The 21,343-nt window shown below is 54.3% G+C and overlaps 1 protein-coding gene across 1 annotated transcript; it reads left to right on the top strand.

The window, feature by feature from the left end:
• Positions 1–2,800: 2,800 nt before the first annotated feature.
• On the top strand, positions 2,801–21,081 carry LOC120920092. Its single transcript, XM_040332038.1, has 4 exons — positions 2,801–3,034; positions 11,726–11,958; positions 14,515–14,681; positions 19,311–21,081. Exons 2-4 carry the CDS (start codon positions 11,808–11,810, stop codon positions 20,679–20,681), a joined length of 1,689 nt encoding a protein of 562 aa, XP_040187972.1. The 5' UTR covers positions 2,801–3,034; positions 11,726–11,807; the 3' UTR covers positions 20,682–21,081.
• Positions 21,082–21,343: the final 262 nt, after the last annotated feature.

The raw sequence follows: 21,343 nt of genomic DNA, 5'->3' as shown, positions 1-21,343 counted from the left end.
GGTATTGGTTGGTTTATGTGGGCAGCACAGTCTATGCCAGGGATTCTCACCCAGGGTTCAGTGGAAACCCCTCCAAAGGTGGTTAGGGGTTCCCTAAGCTGTGGCTGATTGATCTCCCATCTTATGGTGCCTCCATGGTTCCAGGTCCAACGCCTCATGGCAGAACCAGCGGTATGACACCAAATAACATTTAGCCGTCTGTGGGGTTCTGACCACCACTGCAAGGATTTAACTCTTTCTACTGACCACCAATGTCAGGGGCATTCTTCACACCGCTCCCAGGGGAATTAATCTTTGCAGAAGTTCCCCAAGACCTGATTTTTTATTTCAAGAGTTTCTTTATGGCAGGGGTCTCCAAATTTTCCAAACAAAGGGCCAATTTATTGTCCTTCAGACTTGGGGCGGGCTGGACTGTGGCCAGTGGGAGTAGAAAAGGTTCCAACCTCAGTGGGAACCAACAATACCCCATCTTTCGTGTCAGTAGAGGAATTGTTGGTGTCTTTCGGCCCCATTGTTGACATCATTGGGAGGAATTCTGCCCCCATCTTTGGTGTCATTGGGAGGAATTGTGCCCCCGCTACTAGCAAGGGGGGGCCTAATAAAGGGGGTCCAACCCGTTACTGACAAGGGGGACTTAATAAAGGGGTCCAACCCGCTACTAGCAAGGTGGACCTAATAAATGGGGATCGGATCTACTAGAAAGGTGGAATTAATAAAAGGGGTCCAACCCACTACTAGCAAGGGGTCCCTAATAAAGGGGTCCAACCCAATACTAGCAAGGGGGACCTAATAAAGGGGGTCCAACCTGCTACTAGCAAGGGGAACCTAATAAAGGGGGTGCAACCTGCTACTAGCAAGGGGGACCTAATAAAGGGGGTCCAACCCTCTACTAGCAAGGGGGACCTAATAAAGGGGGTGCAACCTGCTACTAGCAAGGGGGACCTAATAAAGGGGGTGCAACCTGCTACTAGCAAGGGGGGCCTAATAAAGGGGGTCCAACCCGCCACTAGCAAGGAGGACCTAATAAATGGGGTCCAACCCACTACTAGCAAGGGGGACCTAATAAAGTGGCCGGTGAGCAAACATCCTCCCTGGGTGACGTCCACCTGTCTCCATGGTTGACAGTCTGTGGGATATTGATGGACCAGAAATGATATGCCCCCCCACCCCCATATGTCAGAAGACTTACTAGTGTTCACATCACACCACAACTACTCAGCCGGTGTGATAGAACCCGGAGAATACACCGGGGGAGCACAGGACAGAGGAATAGCAAGGACTTCCCTCCTGGAAGTGGGACTGTCACTCTACGATACATTGTATCCATGATGTAAGTGGGGGTGGAGCAGAGGGAGGGATGGGGGTGTTACACTCAGGTGGGGGTGGAGTAGGGGGAGGGCTGGGGGTGTTACACTCAGGCGGGGGGTGGAGTAGGGGGAGGGCTGGGGGTGTTACACTCAGATGGGGGGTGGAGTAGGGGGAGGGCTGGGGGTGTTACACTCAGGTGGGGGTGGAGTAGGGGGAGGGATGGGGGTGTCACACTCAGATGGGGGTGGAGTAGGGGGAGGGCTGGGGGTGTTACACTCAGGTGGGGGTGGAGTAGGGGGAGGGCTGGGGGTGTTACACTCAGGTGGGGGTGGAGCAGAGGGTGTTACACTTAGACAGGGGTGGAGCAGAGGGAGGGATGGGGGTGTTACACTCAGGCGAGGGGTGGAGCAGAGGGAGGGGTGGGGGTGTTACACTCAGGCGAGGGGTGGAGCAGAGGGAGGGGTGGGGGTGTTACACCCAGGCAGGGGGTGGAGATGATGACACAGCAGGAAATCAGAGTTCAGTGTGACTGAGGAAGGGGAGGGGGGGACACCAAGGGGTATAGACAGAGCCTAGGGGGGGAGAGAGAGAGGGACCGGGGAGAGGAGAAGAGGGGGACTGGAGAGGGGACAAGGAGGACAGAAGAGGGGGACAGAAGAGGGGACAAGGAGGACAGAAGAGGGGGACTGGAGAGGGGACAAGGAGGACAGAAGAGGGGGACAGCGTGAGAAGAGCTCTGAACACAGAGGAGAGAGTGGAGGACGGAGAGAGAAACTTTATTTTTCAGATTGCTCAATCCGTCTCCGAGAGGAGAAAAAATACAGAGAAAGAGAAGAGATTTCATCTACAGACTGAGAGAGCCGGGAGGAGAAGAGAAGAGGGGGGAGGAAAAAAAGGAAGGGAGCGAGTAGAGGAGAAGTGAAGTGAAGGGAGAGTGAAGAGGAGAAGAAAGAAGGGAGAGAGAAGAAAGAAGGGAGAGAGCAGGAAGAAGGGAGAGAGAAGAAGGGAGAGAGAAGAAGGGAGAGAGAAGAAGGGAGAGAGAAGAAGGGAGAGAGAAGAAGGGAGAGAGAAGAAGGGAGAGAGAAGAAGAGGAGAAGAAAGAAGGGAGAGAGAAGAAGGGAGAGAGAAGAAGAGGAGAAGAAAGAAGGGAGAGAGAAGAAGGGAGAGAGAAGAGGAGAAGAAAGAAGGGAGAGAGAAGAAGGGAGAGAGAAGAGGAGAAGAAAGAAGGGAGAGAGTAGAGGTGAAAAAGGAAAGGAGAGAGTCGAGGAGAAGAGAAGTGAAGGGAGAGAAGAAGAGAAGAAAGAAGGGAGAGAAGAGAAGAGGGGAGGAAAGAAGGGAGAGAAGAGAAGAGGGGAGGAAAGAAGGGAGAGAAGAGAAGAGGGGTAGAACAGAAGTGAGAGGAGACACATAAGAGGAGAGTAAACAGGGTGGAGAAAAAAGAGGAGGGAGGAGTAGAAAGAGTGAAGGGAGAGCGAGGAGTGGGGAGAGAAGGAGAAGAGAAAAAGGCAACAAACAGAGGAGAAAGTGGGGAAGGAAAGAGAGAGGAGAGAAGAAGAAAGAGGGGCAACAGGTGTCAGGAGAGGAAAAGAGAGGAGCCCCCTGTGTGTGGAAGGTGGGAGAAGGAAATCGGGGATTGTAGAGTCCGGGGTACGGAGGGTGAAGGTCGGGGAGGAAGACACTGAGGACTGTCTTAGAATCATCCAAAGAGGAGACCTTATCAGATCTGGTGAGTGACAGATTCCCCTCCATAATACTTTCCTCCTCCTCCTCCTCTCCTATTCCCCCTCCTCCTCCTCTCCTCCTCCTCCTCCTCCTCCACTCCCCCCCCCACTCCTCCCCTCCCCCCCACTCCTCCCCTCCCCCTCCTCCTCCACTCATCACACATACCATAGAGAGGAGTGTCACTGATACTTCATCTTCTACATGATGTCACCACATTGTCACCCGTCTGCCGCACTCCGTACTTTAGTGCTTCCTAAATGGAAGATCTCTTCTCCTCCCCTCTCTACCAATCCATTCCGTGTCCTCCACCCCTCTCTACCAATCCATTCCGTGTCCTCCACCCCTCTCTACCAATCCATTCAGTGTCCTCCACCCCTCTCTACCAATCCATTCCGTGTCCTCCACCCCCCTCTACCAATCCATTCAGTGTCCTCCACCCCTCTCTACCAATCCATTCAGTGTCCTCCACCCCTCTCTACCAATCCATTCCGTGTCCTCCACCCCTCTCTACCAATCCATTCCGTGTCCTCCACCCCTCTCTACCAATCCATTCCGTGTCCTCCACCCCTCTCTACCAATCCATTCCGTGTCCTCCACCCCTCTCTACCAATCCATTCCGCGTCCTCCACCCCTCTCTACCAATCCATTCCGTGTCCTCCACCCCTCTCTACCAATCCATTCCGTGTCCTCCACCCCTCTCTACCAATCCATTCCGTGTCCTCCATCCCTCTCTACCAATCCATTCCGCGTCCTCCACCCCTCTCTACCAATCCATTCAGTGTCCTCCACCTCTCTCTACCAATCCATTCAGTGTCCTCCACCCCTCTCTCCCAATCCATTCCGCGTCCTCCACCCCTCTCTACCAATCCATTCCGTGTCCTCCACCCCTCTCTACCAATCCATTCCGTGTCCTCCACCCCTCTCTACCAATCCATTCCGTGTCCTCCACCCCTCTCTACCAATCCATTCCGTGTCCTCCACCCCTCTCTACCAATCCATTCCGTGTCCTCCACCCCTCTCTACCAATCCATTCCGCGTCCTCCACCCCTCTCCACCAATCCATTCCGTGTCCTCCACCCCTCTCTACCAATCCATTCCGTGTCCTCCACCCCTCTCTACCAATCCATTCCGTGTCCTCCACCCCTCTCTACCAATCCATTCCGTGTCCTCCATCCCTCTCTACCAATCCATTCCGCGTCCTCCACCCCTCTCTACCAATCCATTCCGTGTCCTCCACCCCTCTCTACCAATCCATTCAGTGTCCTCCACCCCCCTCTACCAATCCATTCAGTGTCCTCCACCCCTCTCTCCCAATCCATTCCGTGTCCTCCACCCCTCTCTACCAATCCATTCCGTGTCCTCCACCCCTCTCTACCAATCCATTCCGTGTCCTCCACCCCTCTCTACCAATCCATTCCGTGTCCTCCACCCCTCTCTACCAATCCATTCCGTGTCCTCCACCCCTCTCTACCAATCCATTCAGTGTCCTCCACCCCTCTCTACCAATCCATTCCGTGTCCTCCACCCCTCTCTACCAATCCATTCAGTGTCCTCCACCCCTCTCTACCAATCCATTCCGTGTCCTCCACCCCTCTCTCCCAATCCATTCCATGTCCTCCACCCCCCTCTACCAATCCATTCAGTGTCCTCCACCCCTCTCTCCCAATCCATTCCGTGTCCTCCACCCCTCTCTACCAATCCATTCCGTGTCCTCCACCCCTCTCTACCAATCCATTCCGTGTCCTCCACCCCTCTCTACCAATCCATTCAGTGTCCTCCACCCCTCTCTACCAATCCATTCCGTGTCCTCCACCCCTCTCTACCAATCCATTCCGTGTCCTCCACCCCTCTCTACCAATCCATTCCGTGTCCTCCTCCCCTCTCTACCAATCCATTCAGTGTCCTCCACCCCTCTCCACCAATCCATTCAGTGTCCTCCACCCCTCTCCACCAATCCATTCCGTGTCCTCCACCCCTCTCTACCAATCCATTCCGTGTCCTCCTCCCCTCTCTACCAATCCATTCAGTGTCCTCCACCCCTCTCCACCAATCCATTCAGTGTCCTCCACCCCTCTCCACCAATCCATTCCGTGTCCTCCTCCCCTCTCTACCAATCCATTCCGTGTCCTCCTCCCCTCTCTACCAATCCATTCCGTGTCCTCCACCCCTCTCTACCAATCCATTCCGTGTCCTCCATTCCGTGTCCTCCACCCCTCTCTACCAATCCATTCCATGTCCTCCACCCCTCTCTACCAATCCATTCCGTGTCCTCCACCCCTCTCTACCAATCCATTCCGTGTCCTCCACCCCCCTCTACCAATCCATTCTGTGTCCTCCATTCCGTGTCCTCCACCCTTCTCTACCAATCCATTCCGTATCCTCCTCCCCTCTCTACCAATCCATTCCGTGTCCTCCACCCCTCTCTACCAATCAATTCCGTGTCCTCCACCCTTCTCTACCAATCCATTCCGTGTCCTCCACCCCTCTCTACCAATCCATTCCGCGTCCTCCACCCCTCTCCACCAATCCATTCCGTGTCCTCCACCCCTCTCTACCAATCCATTCCGTGTCCTCCACCCCTCTCTACCAATCCATTCCGTGTCCTCCACCCCTCTCTACCAATCCATTCCGTGTCCTCCATCCCTCTCTACCAATCCATTCCGCGTCCTCCACCCCTCTCTACCAATCCATTCCGTGTCCTCCACCCCTCTCTACCAATCCATTCCGTGTCCTCCACCCCTCTCTACCAATCCATTCCGTGTCCTCCACCCTTCTCTACCAATCCATTCCGCGTCCTCCACCCCTCTCTACCAATCCATTCCGCGTCCTCCACCCCTCTCTACCAATCCATTCCGTGTCCTCCACCCCTCTCTACCAATCCATTCAGTGTCCTCCACCCCTCTCTACCAATCCATTCCGTGTCCTCCACCCCTCTCTACCAATCCATTCCGTGTCCTCCACCCCTCTCTACCAATCCATTCCGTGTCCTCCACCCCTCTCTACCAATCCATTCCGTGTCCTCCTCCCCTCTCTACCAATCCATTCCGTGTCCTCCACCCCTCTCTACCAATCCATTCCGTGTCCTCCATTCCGTGTCCTCCACCCCTCTCTACCAATCTATTCCGTGTCCTCCATTCCGTGTCCTCCACCCCTCTCTACCAATCCATTCCGTGTCCTCCACCCCTCTCTACCAATCCATTCCGTGTCCTCCACCCCCCTCTACCAATCCATTCCGTGTCCTCCACCCCTCTCTACCAATCCATTCCATGTCCTCCACCCCCCTCTACCAATCCATTCCGTGTCCTCCACCCCTCTCTACCAATCCATTCTGTGTCCTCCATTCCGTGTCCTCCACCCTTCTCTACCAATCCATTCCGTGTCCTCCACCCCTCTCTACCAATCCATTCCGTGTCCTCCACCCCCCTCTACCAATCCATTCTGTGTCCTCCATTCCGTGTCCTCCACCCCTCTCTACCAATCCATTCCGTGTCCTCCTCCCCTCTCTACCAATCCATTCCGTGTCCTCCACCCCTCTCTACCAATCCATTCAGTGTCCTCCACCCCTCTCTACCAATCCATTCCGTGTCCTCCTCCCCTCTACCAATCCATTCAGTGTCCTCCACCCCTCTCTACCAATCCATTCCGCGTCCTCCACCCCTCTCTCCCAATCCATTCCATGTCCTCCACCCCCCTCTACCAATCCATTCAGTGTCCTCCACCCCTCTCTCCCAATCCATTCCGTGTCCTCCACCCCTCTCTACCAATCCATTCCGTGTCCTCCACCCCTCTCTACCAATCCATTCCGTGTCCTCCACCCCTCTCTACCAATCCATTCCGTGTCCTCCACCCCTCTCTACCAATCCATTCCGTGTCCTCCACCCCTCTCTACCAATCCATTCAGTGTCCTCCACCCCTCTCTACCAATCCATTCCGTGTCCTCCACCCCTCTCTACCAATCCATTCCGTGTCCTCCACCCCTCTCTACCAATCCATTCCGTGTCCTCCACCCCTCTCTACCAATCCATTCAGTGTCCTCCACCCCTCTCTACCAATCCATTCAGTGTCCTCCACCCCTCTCTACCAATCCATTCCGTGTCCTCCACCCCTCTCTACCAATCCATTCCGTGTCCTCCACCCCTCTCTACCAATCCATTCCGTGTCCTCCACCCCTCTCTACCAATCCATTCAGTGTCCTCCACCCCTCTCTACCAATCCATTCAGTGTCCTCCACCCCTCTCTACCAATCCATTCAGTGTCCTCCACCCCTCTCTACCAATCCATTCCGTGTCCTCCACCCCTCTCTCCCAATCCATTCCATGTCCTCCACCCCCCTCTACCAATCCATTCCGTGTCCTCCACCCCTCTCTACCAATCCATTCCGTGTCCTCCACCCCTCTCTACCAATCCATTCAGTGTCCTCCACCCCTCTCTACCAATCCATTCCGTGTCCTCCACCCCTCTCTACCAATCCATTCAGTGTCCTCCACCCCTCTCTACCAATCCATTCCGTGTCCTCCTCCCCTCTACCAATCCATTCCGTGTCCTCCACCCCTCTCTACCAATCCATTCCGCGTCCTCCACCCCTCTCTACCAATCCATTCCGTGTCCTCCACCCCTCTCTACCAATCCATTCCGCGTCCTCCACCCCTCTCCACCAATCCATTCCGTGTCCTCCACCCCTCTCTACCAATCCATTCCGTGTCCTCCACCCCTCTCTACCAATCCATTCCGTGTCCTCCACCCCTCTCTACCAATCCATTCAGTGTCCTCCACCCCTCTCTACCAATCCATTCCGTGTCCTCCACCCCTCTCTACCAATCCATTCCGTGTCCTCCACCCCCCTCTACCAATCCATTCTGTGTCCTCCATTCCGTGTCCTCCACCCTTCTCTACCAATCCATTCCGTATCCTCCTCCCCTCTCTACCAATCCATTCCGTGTCCTCCACCCCTCTCTACCAATCCATTCCGCGTCCTCCACCCCTCTCTACCAATCCATTCCGCGTCCTCCACCCCTCTCCACCAATCCATTCCGTGTCCTCCACCCCTCTCTACCAATCCATTCCGTGTCCTCCACCCCTCTCTACCAATCCATTCCGTGTCCTCCACCCCTCTCTACCAATCCATTCCGTGTCCTCCATCCCTCTCTACCAATCCATTCCGCGTCCTCCACCCCTCTCTACCAATCCATTCCGTGTCCTCCACCCCTCTCTACCAATCCATTCCGTGTCCTCCACCCCTCTCTACCAATCCATTCCGTGTCCTCCACCCTTCTCTACCAATCCATTCCGCGTCCTCCACCCCTCTCTACCAATCCATTCCGTGTCCTCCACCCCTCTCTACCAATCCATTCCGTGTCCTCCTCCCCTCTCTACCAATCCATTCCGTGTCCTCCTCCCCTCTCTACCAATCCATTCCGTGTCCTCCACCCCTCTCTACCAATCCATTCCGTGTCCTCCACCCCTCTCTACCAATCCATTCAGTGTCCTCCACCCCTCTCTACCAATCCATTCCGTGTCCTCCACCCCTCTCTACCAATCCATTCCGTGTCCTCCACCCCTCTCTACCAATCCATTCCGTGTCCTCCACCCCTCTCTACCAATCCATTCCGTGTCCTCCTCCCCTCTCTACCAATCCATTCCGTGTCCTCCACCCCTCTCTACCAATCCATTCCGTGTCCTCCATTCCGTGTCCTCCACCCCTCTCTACCAATCCATTCCGTGTCCTCCATTCCGTGTCCTCCACCCCTCTCTACCAATCCATTCCGTGTCCTCCACCCCTCTCTACCAATCCATTCCGTGTCCTCCACCCCCCTCTACCAATCCATTCCGTGTCCTCCACCCCTCTCTACCAATCCATTCCATGTCCTCCACCCCCCTCTACCAATCCATTCCGTGTCCTCCACCCCTCTCTACCAATCCATTCTGTGTCCTCCATTCCGTGTCCTCCACCCTTCTCTACCAATCCATTCCGTGTCCTCCACCCCTCTCTACCAATCCATTCCGTGTCCTCCACCCCCCTCTACCAATCCATTCTGTGTCCTCCATTCCGTGTCCTCCACCCTTCTCTACCAATCCATTCCGTATCCTCCACCCCTCTCTACCAATCCATTCAGTGTCCTCCACCCCTCTCCACCAATCCATTCCGTGTCCTCCACCCCTCTCTACCAATCCATTCCGTGTCCTCCACCCCTCTCTACCAATCCATTCCGTGTCCTCCACCCCTCTCTACCAATCCATTCCGTGTCCTCCACCCCTCTCTACCAATCCATTCCGTGTCCTCCACCCCTCTCTACCAATCCATTCCGTGTCCTCCACCCCTCTCTACCAATCCATTCCGTGTCCTCCACCCCTCTCTACCAATCCATTCCGTGTCCTCCACCCCTCTCTACCAATCCATTCTGTGTCCTCCACCCCTCTCTACCAATCCATTCCGTGTCCTCCTCCCCTCTCTACCAATCCATTCAGTGTCCTCCATTCAGTGTCCTCCACCCCTCTCTACCAATCCATTCTGTGTCCTCCACCCCTCTCTACCAATCCATTCCGCATCCTCCTCCCCTCTCTACCAATCCATTCCGTGTCCTCCACCCCTCTCTACCAATCCATTCCGTGTCCTCCACCCCTCTCTACCAATCCATTCCGTGTCCTCCACCCCTCTCTACCAATCCATTCCGTGTCCTCCACCCCTCTCTACCAATCCATTCAGTGTCCTCCACCCCTCTCTACCAATCCATTCAGTGTCCTCCATTCAGTGTCCTCCACCCCTCTCTACCAATCCATTCAGTGTCCTCCACCCCTCTCTACCAATCCATTCAGTGTCCTCCACCCCTCTCTACCAATCCATTCAGTGTCCTCCACCCCTCTCTACCAATCCATTCAGTGTCCTCCACCCCTCTCTACCAATCCATTCAGTGTCCTCCACCCCTCTCTACCAATCCATTCAGTGTCCTCCACCCCTCTCTACCAATCCATTCCGTGTCCTCCACCCCTCTCTACCAATCCATTCCGTGTCCTCCACCCCTCTCTACCAATCCATTCCGTGTCCTCCACCCCTCTTTACCAATCCATTCAGTGTCCTCCACCCCTCTCTACCAATCCATTCAGTGTCCTCCACCCCTCTCTACCAATCCATTCAGTGTCCTCCACCCCTCTCTACCAATCCATTCCGTGTCCTCCACCCCTCTCTACCAATCCATTCTGTGTCCTCCACCCCTCTCTACCAATCCATTCCGTGTCCTCCACCCCTCTTTACCAATCCATTCAGTGTCCTCCACCCCTCTCTACCAATCCATTCCGTGTCCTCCACCCCTCTCTACCAATCCATTCCGTGTCCTCCACCCCTCTTTACCAATCCATTCAGTGTCCTCCACCCCTCTCTACCAATCCATTCAGTGTCCTCCACCCCTCTCTACCAATCCATTCAGTGTCCTCCACCCCTCTCTACCAATCCATTCCGTGTCCTCCACCAATCTCTACCAATCCATTCGGTGTCCTCCACCCCTCTCTACCAATCCATTCAGTGTCCTCCATTCAGTGTCCTCCACCCCTCTCTACCAATCCATTCAGTGTCTTCCATTCAGTGTCTTCCACCCCTCTCTACCAATCCCATTCAGTGTCCTCCATTCAGTGTCCTCCACCCCTCTCTACCAATCCCATTCAGTGTCCTCCATTCAATGTCCTCCACCCCTCTCTACCAATCCATTCCGTGTCCTCCATTCAGTGTCCTCCACCCCTCTCTACCAATCCCATTCAGTGTCCTCCACCCCTCTCTACCAATCCTTTCAGTGTCCTCCACCCCTCTCTACCAATCCATTCCATGTCCTCCACCCCTCTCTACCAATCCCTCCACTGGCCTCGTCTTCAAAACTATGAAATTCCGAACACTAACTGCAACATACAAAGCTCCACCTCCGAACTCATCTTCAAATATCATCCATCCAACCATCCCCTCCGCTCCTCCTAGGACCTCCTGCTTTTTAGCTCATCCATCACCTCTTCCTTTGCTCACCACCAGGACTTCTCTAGAGCCTCTCCCATCCTCTGGAACTCTCTACCTCAAAATGTCGGGCTAGTTCCTACTCTGTCCTCCTTTAGGTGATCCCTGAAAACTCATCACTTCAGAGAGGCCAATCCCACCTCTACATTACAAGTGGACTTGTTCTCCATCAACTCATCCCTCACAGTTATTACATTTTTGTATCCCTTAGCCCCTCCTTATTAGATTGTAAGCTCCCGTGATCAGGGCCCTCCTAATCTTAAATTGTATCATAATTGTCTTTCTTTATATTGTAACTTGCTATGCCATCTGAATCATTTATTATGCTGAGGCTCAAAAAAAATAATAATAATAAAAAAAATTATAGAAAATGTAAATGAAACATTGTATGTAAATATGTCGTTTTTCTGACCAGCCAGCAGGTGGCACTCTAGGTTCCCCTTTCACGAGCCTGGTGTTTAGAGAGCTCACTAGCACAAGCTGAAATTTCTATACAGTGAATAAGTTAAAACGGTAACTCCACCCCCCACCTCTGGGGATCCTTTGTCATCAGGATATTTTATGAGTAGAGTGAACCAGATAAAGGCTTCATATGTCCTTGGAGAAGAATTATGGTCATGTGACCTTCTGCCCTTGTGTACATGTGATTCTGATACCACAAGAGCCTGCACTGACGTCATCTAACCCGCTTGTGTCCCTCAGGTGTGATCGCAACCCCCGCGTCCAGGGAGAGTAACCACGCCACGCCGAGCGAGTGTGACCGCCCCGTCCAGCGGGTCAGATCATGTCTCGGAGGAAGGAGGTGGTGACCCTGACCGGCCTGTGCCTGCAGAACATCGCGGACAACATGCAGAGCGTCTGGATGAAGGATTACATGACCAAAAATATGGAGGAATACAATTTCCTCTTCATCGAAGGACCCTTCAACCAGCTGGGTGAGTCCCGCCATGGCTGGAGGAGGAGGACATGGGATGGAGGACATGGGACTGGAGGGGGACATGGGATGGAGGAGATGGGACTGGAGAGGGAGGAGATGGGACTGGAGGGGGACATGGGATGGAGGACCTGGGACTGGAGGAGAAGGAGATGGAATGGAGGAGATGGGACTGGAGGAGGAGGACATGGGATGGAGGAGATGGGACTGGAGGGGGACATGGGATGGAGGAGATGGGACTGGAGGGGGACATGGGATGGAGGACCTGGGACCGGAGGAGAAGGAGATGGAATGGAGGAGATGGGACTGGAGGTGGAGGAGATGGGACTGGAGGGGGACATGGGATGGAGGACCTAGGACTGGAGGAGAAGGAGATGGAATGGAGGAGATGGGACTGGAGGTGGAGGAGATGGGACTGGAGGAGGACATGGGATGGAGGACCTAGGACTGGAGGAGAAGGAGATGGAATGGAGGAGATGGGACTGGTGGAGGAGGACATGGGATGAAGGAGGAGGACATGGGATGGAGGAGGAGGACATGGGATGGAGGAGGAAATGGGACTGGAGGAAGAGGACACGGGATGGAGGAGGAGGACATGGGATGGAGGAGATGGGACTGGAGGAGGAAATGGGACTGGAGGAAGAGGACATGGGATGGGGGAGGAGGACATGGGATGGAGGAGGAAGAGATGGGACTGGAGGAGGAGGACATGGGATGGAGGAGATGGGACTGGAGGAAGAGGACATGGGATGGGGGAGGAGGACATGGGATGGAGGAGGAAGAGATGGGACTGGAGGAGGAGGAGGACATGGGATGGAGGACCTGGGACTGGAGGGGGAGGACCTGGGACTGGAGGAGGAGGACCTGGGACTGGAGGAGGAGGACCTGGGACTGGAGGAGGAGGACCTGGGACTGGAGGAGGAGGACATGGGATGGAGGAGATGGGACTGGAGGGGGAGGACCTGGGACTGGAGGAGGAGGACCTGGGACTGGAGGAGGAGGACATGGGACTGGAGGAGCAGGACATGGGACTGGAGGAGAAGGACATGCGATGGAGGACCTGGGACTGGAGGAGGAGGAGATGGAATGGAGGAGATGTGACTGGAGGAGGAGGAGGAGGAGATGGGACTGGAGGAGGAGGTCATGGGGAGGAGGAGATAGGACTGGAGGAGGAGGAAGAGGAGGAGATGGGACTGGAAGAAGAGTACATGAGATGGAGGAGATGGGACTGGAGGAAGAGAACATGGAATGGAGGAGGAGGAGATGAGACTGGAGGAGATGGGATGGAGGAGGAGGACATGGGACTGGAGGAGGAGGACATGGGACTGGAGGAGGAGGACATGGGACTGGAGGAGGAGGACATGGGATGGAGGAGGAGGACATGGGATGGAGGAGGAGGAGGAGATGGGATGGAGGAGGAGGAGGACATGGGATTGAGGAGGAGGAGATGGGATGTAGGAGGAGGAGGAGATGGGATGGAGGAGGAGGAGGACATGGGACTGGAGGAGGAGGACATGGGACTGGAGGAGGAGGACACGGGATGGAGGAGGAAGACATGGGATGGAGGAGGAGGACACGGGATGGAGGAGGAGATGGGATGGAGGAGGAGGACATGGGATGGAGGACATGGGATGGAGGAGGAGGAGATGGGATGGAGGAGGACATGGGACTGGAGGAGGAAGACATGGGATGGAGGAGGAGGACACGGGATGGAGGAGGAGGAGATGGGATGGAGGAGGAGGACATGGGATGGAGGACATGGGATGGAGGAGGAGGACATGGGATGGAGGAGGAGGACATGAGATGGAGGAGATGGGACTGGAGGAGGAGGAGATGGGACTGGAGGAGGAGGACTGGAGGAGGAGATGATGGGAATGGAGGAGGAGGACATGGGATGGAGGAGATGGGATGGAGGAGGAGGACATGGGATAGAGGAGATGGGATGGAGGAGGAGGACATGGGATGGAGGAGGATAAGGACATGGGATCAGGGAGATGAGACGGAAAGAGGAGGACATGGGATGGAGGAGATGGGACTGGAGGAGGAGGAGATGGGACTGGAGGAGGAGGAGATGGGACTGGAGGAGGAGGAGATGGGACTGGAGGAGGAGGAGATGGGATGGAGGAGATAGGACTGGAATAAGAGGACATGGGATGAAGGAGGGGGACATGGGATGGAGGAGGAGGAGATGAGACTGGAGGAGATGGGACTGGAGGAGGAGGAGATGGGATGGAGGAGGGGGACATGGGATGGAGGAGATGGGACTGGAGGAGGCTAAGGACACGGGATCGGGGAGATGAGACGGAAAGAGGAGGACAAAAGATGGGACTCGCTGGGACACAATTCCCAAAAATCAGCTCTGCCAATCGGCAGAGAGGGAGGCAAGTTTGAGCAGCCAATAGCACTGTCAGAGAGGATTAGTAAAGTGCAATCACTGTGCAGCACAAGGAAGCGGGAAACGGAGGCTGGCCTTGTCATGAGAAGATGGGGGTTGTCCTCCTACAAGTATCTATGTAATAATATGTCCCATCACACTCATCCTCTCCTCCCCCCTCAGCCGGCTCGCTGGTACAGGAACTGATCAGGATTCTAGGAGAGTCCCACAAGCTGAATAAAGGAAGCCTCCACCTCCTCCTTCAGCCTCACCTGTTGGAGCTCAGTCTGCGTTCCTGCGCCGGGATCGTCAATGTCGCCATCATGCAGCTCGTCACCGTCCGCTGCAAGGTAAGATAGTCCTTGGAATGGACACCGGATAGAACCCCGTTCAAGAGCCACCCTCCAGATACTAAAGCCTCCTCCTGATCCGTCCTCTATCCTCCAGATACTAGGGCCTCCTGATCCATCCTCTATCCTCCGGATACTAAAGCCTCCCTCCTGATCCATCCTCTATCCTCCAGATACTAGGGCCTCCTGATCCATCCTCTACCCTCCAGATACTAAGGCCTCCTGATCCATCCTCTATCCTCCAGATACTAGGGCCTCCTGATCCATCCTCTATCCTCCAGATACTAGGGCCTCCTGATCCATCCTCTATCCTCCAGATACTAGGGCCTCCTGATCCATCCTCTATCCTCCAGATACTAAGGCCTCCTGATCCATCCTCTACCCTCCAGATACTAAGGCCTCCTGATCCATCCTCTATCCTCCAGATACTAGGGCCTCCTGATCCATCCTCTATCCTCCAGATACTAAGGCCTCCTGATCCATCCTCTACCCTCCAGATACTAAGGCCTCCTGATCCATCCTCTACCCTCCAGATACTAAGGCCTCCTGATCCATCCTCTACCCTCCAGATACTAAGGCCCCCTGATCCATCCTCTACCCTCCAGATACTAAGGCCTCCTGATCCATCCTCTACCCTCCAGATACTAAGGCCTCCTGATCCATCCTCTATCCTCCACATACTAAGGCCTCCTGATCCATCCTCTATCCTCCAGATACTAGGGCCTCCTGATCCAGCCTCTATCCTCCAGATACTAAGGCCTCCTGATCCATCCTCTATCCTCCAGATACTAAGGCCTCCTGATCCATCCTCTATCCTCCAGATACTAAGGCCTCCTGATCCATCCTCTATCCTCCAGATACTAAGGCCTCCTGATCCATCCTCTACCCTCCAGATACTAAGGCCTCCTGATCCATCCTCTATCCTCCAGATACTAGGGCCTCCTGATCCGTCCTCTATCCTCCAGATACTAAGGCCTCCTGATCCATCCTCTACCCTCCAGATACTAAGGCCCCCTGATCCATCCTCTACCCTCCAGATACTAAGGCCTCCTGATCCATCCTCTACCCTCCAGATACTAAGGCCTCCTGATCCATCCTCTATCCTCCAGATACTAAGGCCTCCTGATCCATCCTCTATCCTCCAGATACTAAGGCCTCCTGATCCATCCTCTATCCTCCAGATACTAAGGCCTCCTGATCCATCCTCTATCCTCCAGAGTCCAGATACTAAGGCCTCCTGGTCCATCCTCTATCCTCCAGATACTAAGGCCTCCTGATCCATCCTCTATCCTCCAGATACTAAGGCCTCCTGATCCATCCTCTGCTCTCCAGATACTAAGGCCCCCTTCTGATCCATCCTCTATCCTCCAGATACTAAGGCCTCCTGATCCATCCTCTATCCTCCAGATACTAAGGCCTCCTGATCCATCCTCTATCCTCCAGATACTAAGGCCTCCTGATCCATCCTCTATCCTCCAGATACTAAGGCCTCCTGATCCATTCTCTACCCTCTAAATATAAAGGCCTCCTGATCCATCCTCTATCCTCCAGATACTAAGGCCTCCTGATCCATCCTTTACCCTCCAGATACTAAAGCCTCCTGATCCATCCTTTACCCTCCAGATACTAAGGCCTCCTGATCCATCCTTTACCCTCCAGATACTAAGGCCTCCTGATCCATCCTTTACCCTCCAGATACTAAGGCCAACTGATCCATCCTCTATCCTCCAGATACTAAGGCCTCCTGATCCATCCTTTACCCTCCAGATACTAAGGCCTCCCGATCCATCCTCTACCCTCCAGATACTAAGGCCTCCTGATCCATCCTCTATCCTCCAGATACTAGGGCCTCCTGATCCATCCTCTATCCTCCAGATACTAGGGCCTCCTGATCCATCCTCTACCCTCCAGATACTAAGGCCCCCTGATCCATCCTCTACCCTCCAGATACTAAGGCCTCCCGATCCATCCTCTCCCCTCCAGATACTAAGGCCAACTGATCCATCCTCTATCCTCCAGATACTAAGGCCTCCTGATCCATCCTCTACTCTCCTTAAGGCCTCCTTCTGAACCATCCTCTATCTACAAGATACTAAATCTTCCTTCTTGGCCATACTCTGCCCTTTAGATACTAAGGCCTCCATCTGAATCATCCTCTATCCTCCATACTAAGGTCCCCTTCTGAACCATCCTCTATCTTCCATATACTAAACCTCTCTTCTTGGCCATCCTCTGTCCTTCAGATACTAACGCCTCCATCTAAACCACCCTCTATCCTTCAGATACTAGGACCCTCTTCTGAGCAATCCTCTATCCACTAGATATTAAAGCCTCCTTCTGAGCCATCCTTTATCCTCAATATACTAAGGTCTCCTGATCCACCCTCTATCCTCCAGATACCATGGTCTCCTTCTGAGCCATCCTCCATCCTCTGGATACTAAGGCCTTCTGATCCATCCTCTATCTTGCAGATACCAAGACTTCCTTCTGAGCCATCCTCTATCCTCCAGATTCTAAGGCCCCCTTCTAAAACTAAAGATGGAGGTTTTAGTATCTAAAGACTAGAAGATGGTTTAGAAGGAGGCCTTAGTATCTAGAGCATGGGTCTTCAAACTACGGCCCTCCAGTTGTTCAGGAACTACAATTCCCATCATGCCTAGTCATGTCCGTGAATGTCAGAGTTTTACAATGCCTCATGAGATGTGTAGTTCCGCAACAGCTGGAGGGCCGTAGTTTGAGGATCCCTGATCTAGAGGATAGCTCAGAAGGGGTGTAACGGCTACCCAAGTAGTGAGAGGGTATCAGCCGTTGGAGAAGTCCTTTTTCCCTGGCAAGTTGCGATATGCAGGTACAGCCGGTATATCCCATCCACGAGATCCAGAGAGAGAGTCAGGTTCAGCTGTAAAATGAGCAGAATAGTAATCCTATCGAACACCCTTTCAAGAATGAGATGAGGCTACGTTTTCAAGGGTCAAGTAGGACTGATTTTTAATGGTTCACTCTGATATTTTATACAGTCTTCAAGGCACATGAACAATCAAACTGTCCCCACCCACACATCACACAATGATCTCCTTCCAATCCACATCCCCAGACAGACGCTCTGTCTCCGACAAGTACATTCCACACATAAACAGTATTTAGCATACATAATTAGAGGTCTGGGAGCAGACCTGGATAACACCTTTACACGATGGACAATGAAATGTCTAGGAGTAGATGCAATTAACACCTTTCAAAAGAATGTCCCCACATTGAATAGCCAACAACTTGTGATATCTCAAGACATCCTGCAAACATGGATTATGATTCACTTGCCACCCCATCTCCTGGCTCAATCTGTGCCCAAAAGTCACTCTACCCTTTGTATGCCTCACTGCATGATGATTATAGATGTCCAGGCAGAATACATAGTTCCGTTACAAGGGGGTCTTAGTATCTAAAGTTTAGGGGATGGTTCAGAAGGGGGCCTTAGTATCTGGAGGGTAGAGGATGGTTCAGAAGGGGGCCTTAGTATCTGGAGGATAGAGGATGGTTCAGAGGGGGGCCTTAGTATCTGAAGAGTAGAGGATGGTTCAGAAGGGGGCCTTAGTATCTGAAGAATAGAGGATGGTTCAGAAGGGGGCCTTAGTATCTGAAGAATAGAGGATGGTTCAGAAGGGGGCCTTAGTATCTGGAGGGTAGAGGATGGTTCAGAGGGGGGCCTTAGTATCTGAAGAGTAGAGGATGGTTCAGAAGGGGGCCTTAGTATCTGGAGGGTAGAGGATGGTTCAGAGGGGGGCCTTAGTATCTGAAGAGTAGAGGATGGTTCAGAAGGGGGCCTTAGTATCTGAAGAATAGAGGATGGTTCAGAAGGGGGCCTTAGTATCTGGAGGGTAGAGGATGGTTCAGAGGGGGGCCTTAGTATCTGGAGGGTAGAGGATGGTTCAGAGGGTGGCCTTAGTATCTGGAGGGTAGAGGATGGTTCAGAGGGGGGCCTTAGTATCTGAAGGACAGAGGATGGTTCAGAAGGGGGCCTTAGTATCTGGAGGGTAGAGGATGGTTCAGAGGGGGGCCTTAGTATCTGGAGGGTAGAGGATGGTTCAGAAGGGGGCCTTAGTATCTGGAGGGTAGAGGATGGTTCAGAAGAGGGTCTTAGTATCTAAAGATTAGACGATGGCTCATAAGGAGGCCTTAGTATCTGTAGGATAGAGGATGGTTTAGAAGGTGGGGGGGGCTTAGTATCTGGAGGATAGAGGATGGTTTAGAAGGTGGGGGGGGGGGCCTTAGTATCTGGAGGATAGAGGATGGTTTATAAGGTGGGGGGGGCCTAAGTATCTGGTGGATAGAGGATGGTCCAGAAGGTGGAGAGGGGGGCGCCTTAGTATCTGGAGGATAGAGGATGGTTCAGAAGGTGGGGGGGGGCCTTAGTATCTGGAGGATAGTTCAGAAGGTGGGGGGGGGGTCTTAGTATCTGGAGGATAGAGGATGGTTCAGAAGGTGGGGGGGGCCTTAGTATCTGGAGGCTAGAGGATGGTTCAGAAGGGTGCCTAAGTATCCGGCGGATAGGGGAGACTAATTGAACGTTAGTGAATAGGACCCGCTGTCCGCCAGCCTCCTTACTTCTGGTCTCTCTTATCTTCTCACCAGCACCTGACCTCCCTGGACCTGCACTCCTGTAACCGTGTTCCCGCGGCCTCATTGGCTACACTCATCGAAGGCTTGCCCCGCCTCACCAAGCTTTGCCTGGCCGACACCCAGTGTGACTCGCTGGTTTTGGAAGCCATTGGAAGGAGGTGCCCGCGACTTTGTGAATTGGACGTATCCCGGTGTAAGAAGGTTTCATCGTCTTCGTTGTTGTCTGTGGTCTACGATACTCAAGGTGCCGCCTTCTGCTGCCAGGCGCTGAGGGTCCTCCTTCTGCAAGACGTGAAACCAAAGGGCAGCCCGGAGCAGTGGGCACAGGCGCTGTGCTTTATTCTGCTGGCATTACCGAGCCTGGAGGAACTCCCCAACCCTTCCCTATCCGCCGCCCTCAATCTTCTCTACAATAAGAGTTTTACCAAAGCCGGCACATGCATTGATGGCTTCCCTCCGTTGGCGGAGGTCGCCCAGTCTAGGACGGCGAGTGAAGGTAAGATCAAGGGAGCTGCAAACATGAGGAACCATCAGTTGAATTCTCCGGCATCTTCACCAAAGGTAACCCAGCAGAGAAGTTCTGGGATGCCGACCCTCCGCCTAAAGAAGCTGGAGGACCTGGAGGAGGATGACGTGTCGGCAGTTGGGTCTCTATGCCCGCTGGTGGAGGAGGTCGCCATCTCTCTCGGCGACCAACCACTGGCTTCCTGGAGTTTAGTGCAATGGGCGCACCTCACCAAACTGACCCTGCACTGCCCACAGAAGCCGGAGAGGACCTTGGAGGAGTTCCTGGCCGCATTGCAGGTCACCGGGAACAGTCTACAAGTTCTATCCATACAGAACCTCATGTGGTGCCAGGACCACTCTTTGCCCGCTCTGCTGACCATGTGCCCAAATCTCCGGAGCTTCCAGAGTCACTTCACGGTGCTCCGCCAGAACCTTCCGCCCAACGAGCCGGAGCTTCCGGCCTGGCCCCGGGACCCCTTGCCCCTCCCCCGCCTGCACACCTTTAGTTTGCTAATAGAAGGGGAAGGCTCATCTCAGAACACCTTCCGGCATAAACTGGGGGGCTTCCTGGTGTCGGTCCTGAAGGGGAGCCCCCAGCTGGAATCGCTGTCCCTGTGCGGGGTCCAGGCCCCCCTCGATAGCGTGTTTGAGGTCGTGTACGGGTCAAGCCCTCCCCGACCCTTGCAGAGACTGAGGGCGGTGTCCCTGTGCGGCAGTAACGTCACCCAGTGGGGGGCGTCCCTCGTCGTTCGCTCCGGGAGTGACCTGAGGACTCTGGACTTGTCTCACTGCAAGGAGGTGACCTGCCGGGACCACCACCAGCTCCAGGAGCGCGCGCGCAAGGAGAGGCTCAACCTCACCATTAGCTGGCTCTGAAGGCGCCAAGAAAGGCCCCACTTTAATGTCCACTTTCCAACGTCCCACCTCCCAACGTCCCACCGTCCACCTTCCAACGTCCCACCTCCCAACGTCCCACCTCCCAACGTCCCACCTCCCAACGTCCCACTTTCCAATGTCCCACTTTCCAATGTCCCACTTTCCAATGTCCCACCTCCCAACGTCCCACTTTCCAATGTCCCACCTCCCAACGTCCCACTTTCCAATGTCCCACCTCCCAACGTCCCACCTCCCAACGTCCCACCTCCCAACGTCCCACCTCCCAACGTCCCACTTTCCAACGTCCCACCTCCCAACGTCCCACTTTCCAATGTCCACCCTCAACGTCCCACCTCTCAACGTCCCACCTTCCAACGTCCCCTTCCAACGTCCCACCTCCCAACGTCCCCTTACAACGTCCCCTTCCAACGTCCCAACGTCCCCTTCCAACGTCCCCTCCCAACGTCCCCTCCCAACGTCCCACCTCCCAACGTCCCACCTCCCAACGTCCCACCTCTCAACGTCCCACCTCTCAACGTCCCACCTCTCAACGTCCCACCTCCCAACGTCCCACCTTCCAACGTCCCAACGTCCACCCTCAACGTCCCACCTCCCAACGTCCACCCTCAACGTCCCACCTTTCAACGTCCACCCTCAACGTC

This window comes from Rana temporaria, chromosome 1, assembly GCF_905171775.1.
Source record: "Rana temporaria chromosome 1, aRanTem1.1, whole genome shotgun sequence".
NCBI classification, from domain to species: Eukaryota; Metazoa; Chordata; class Amphibia; order Anura; family Ranidae; genus Rana; species Rana temporaria.
The sequence above is the reverse complement of the archived record's forward strand: the minus strand, read 5'-3'. Positions and strand labels throughout refer to the sequence as shown.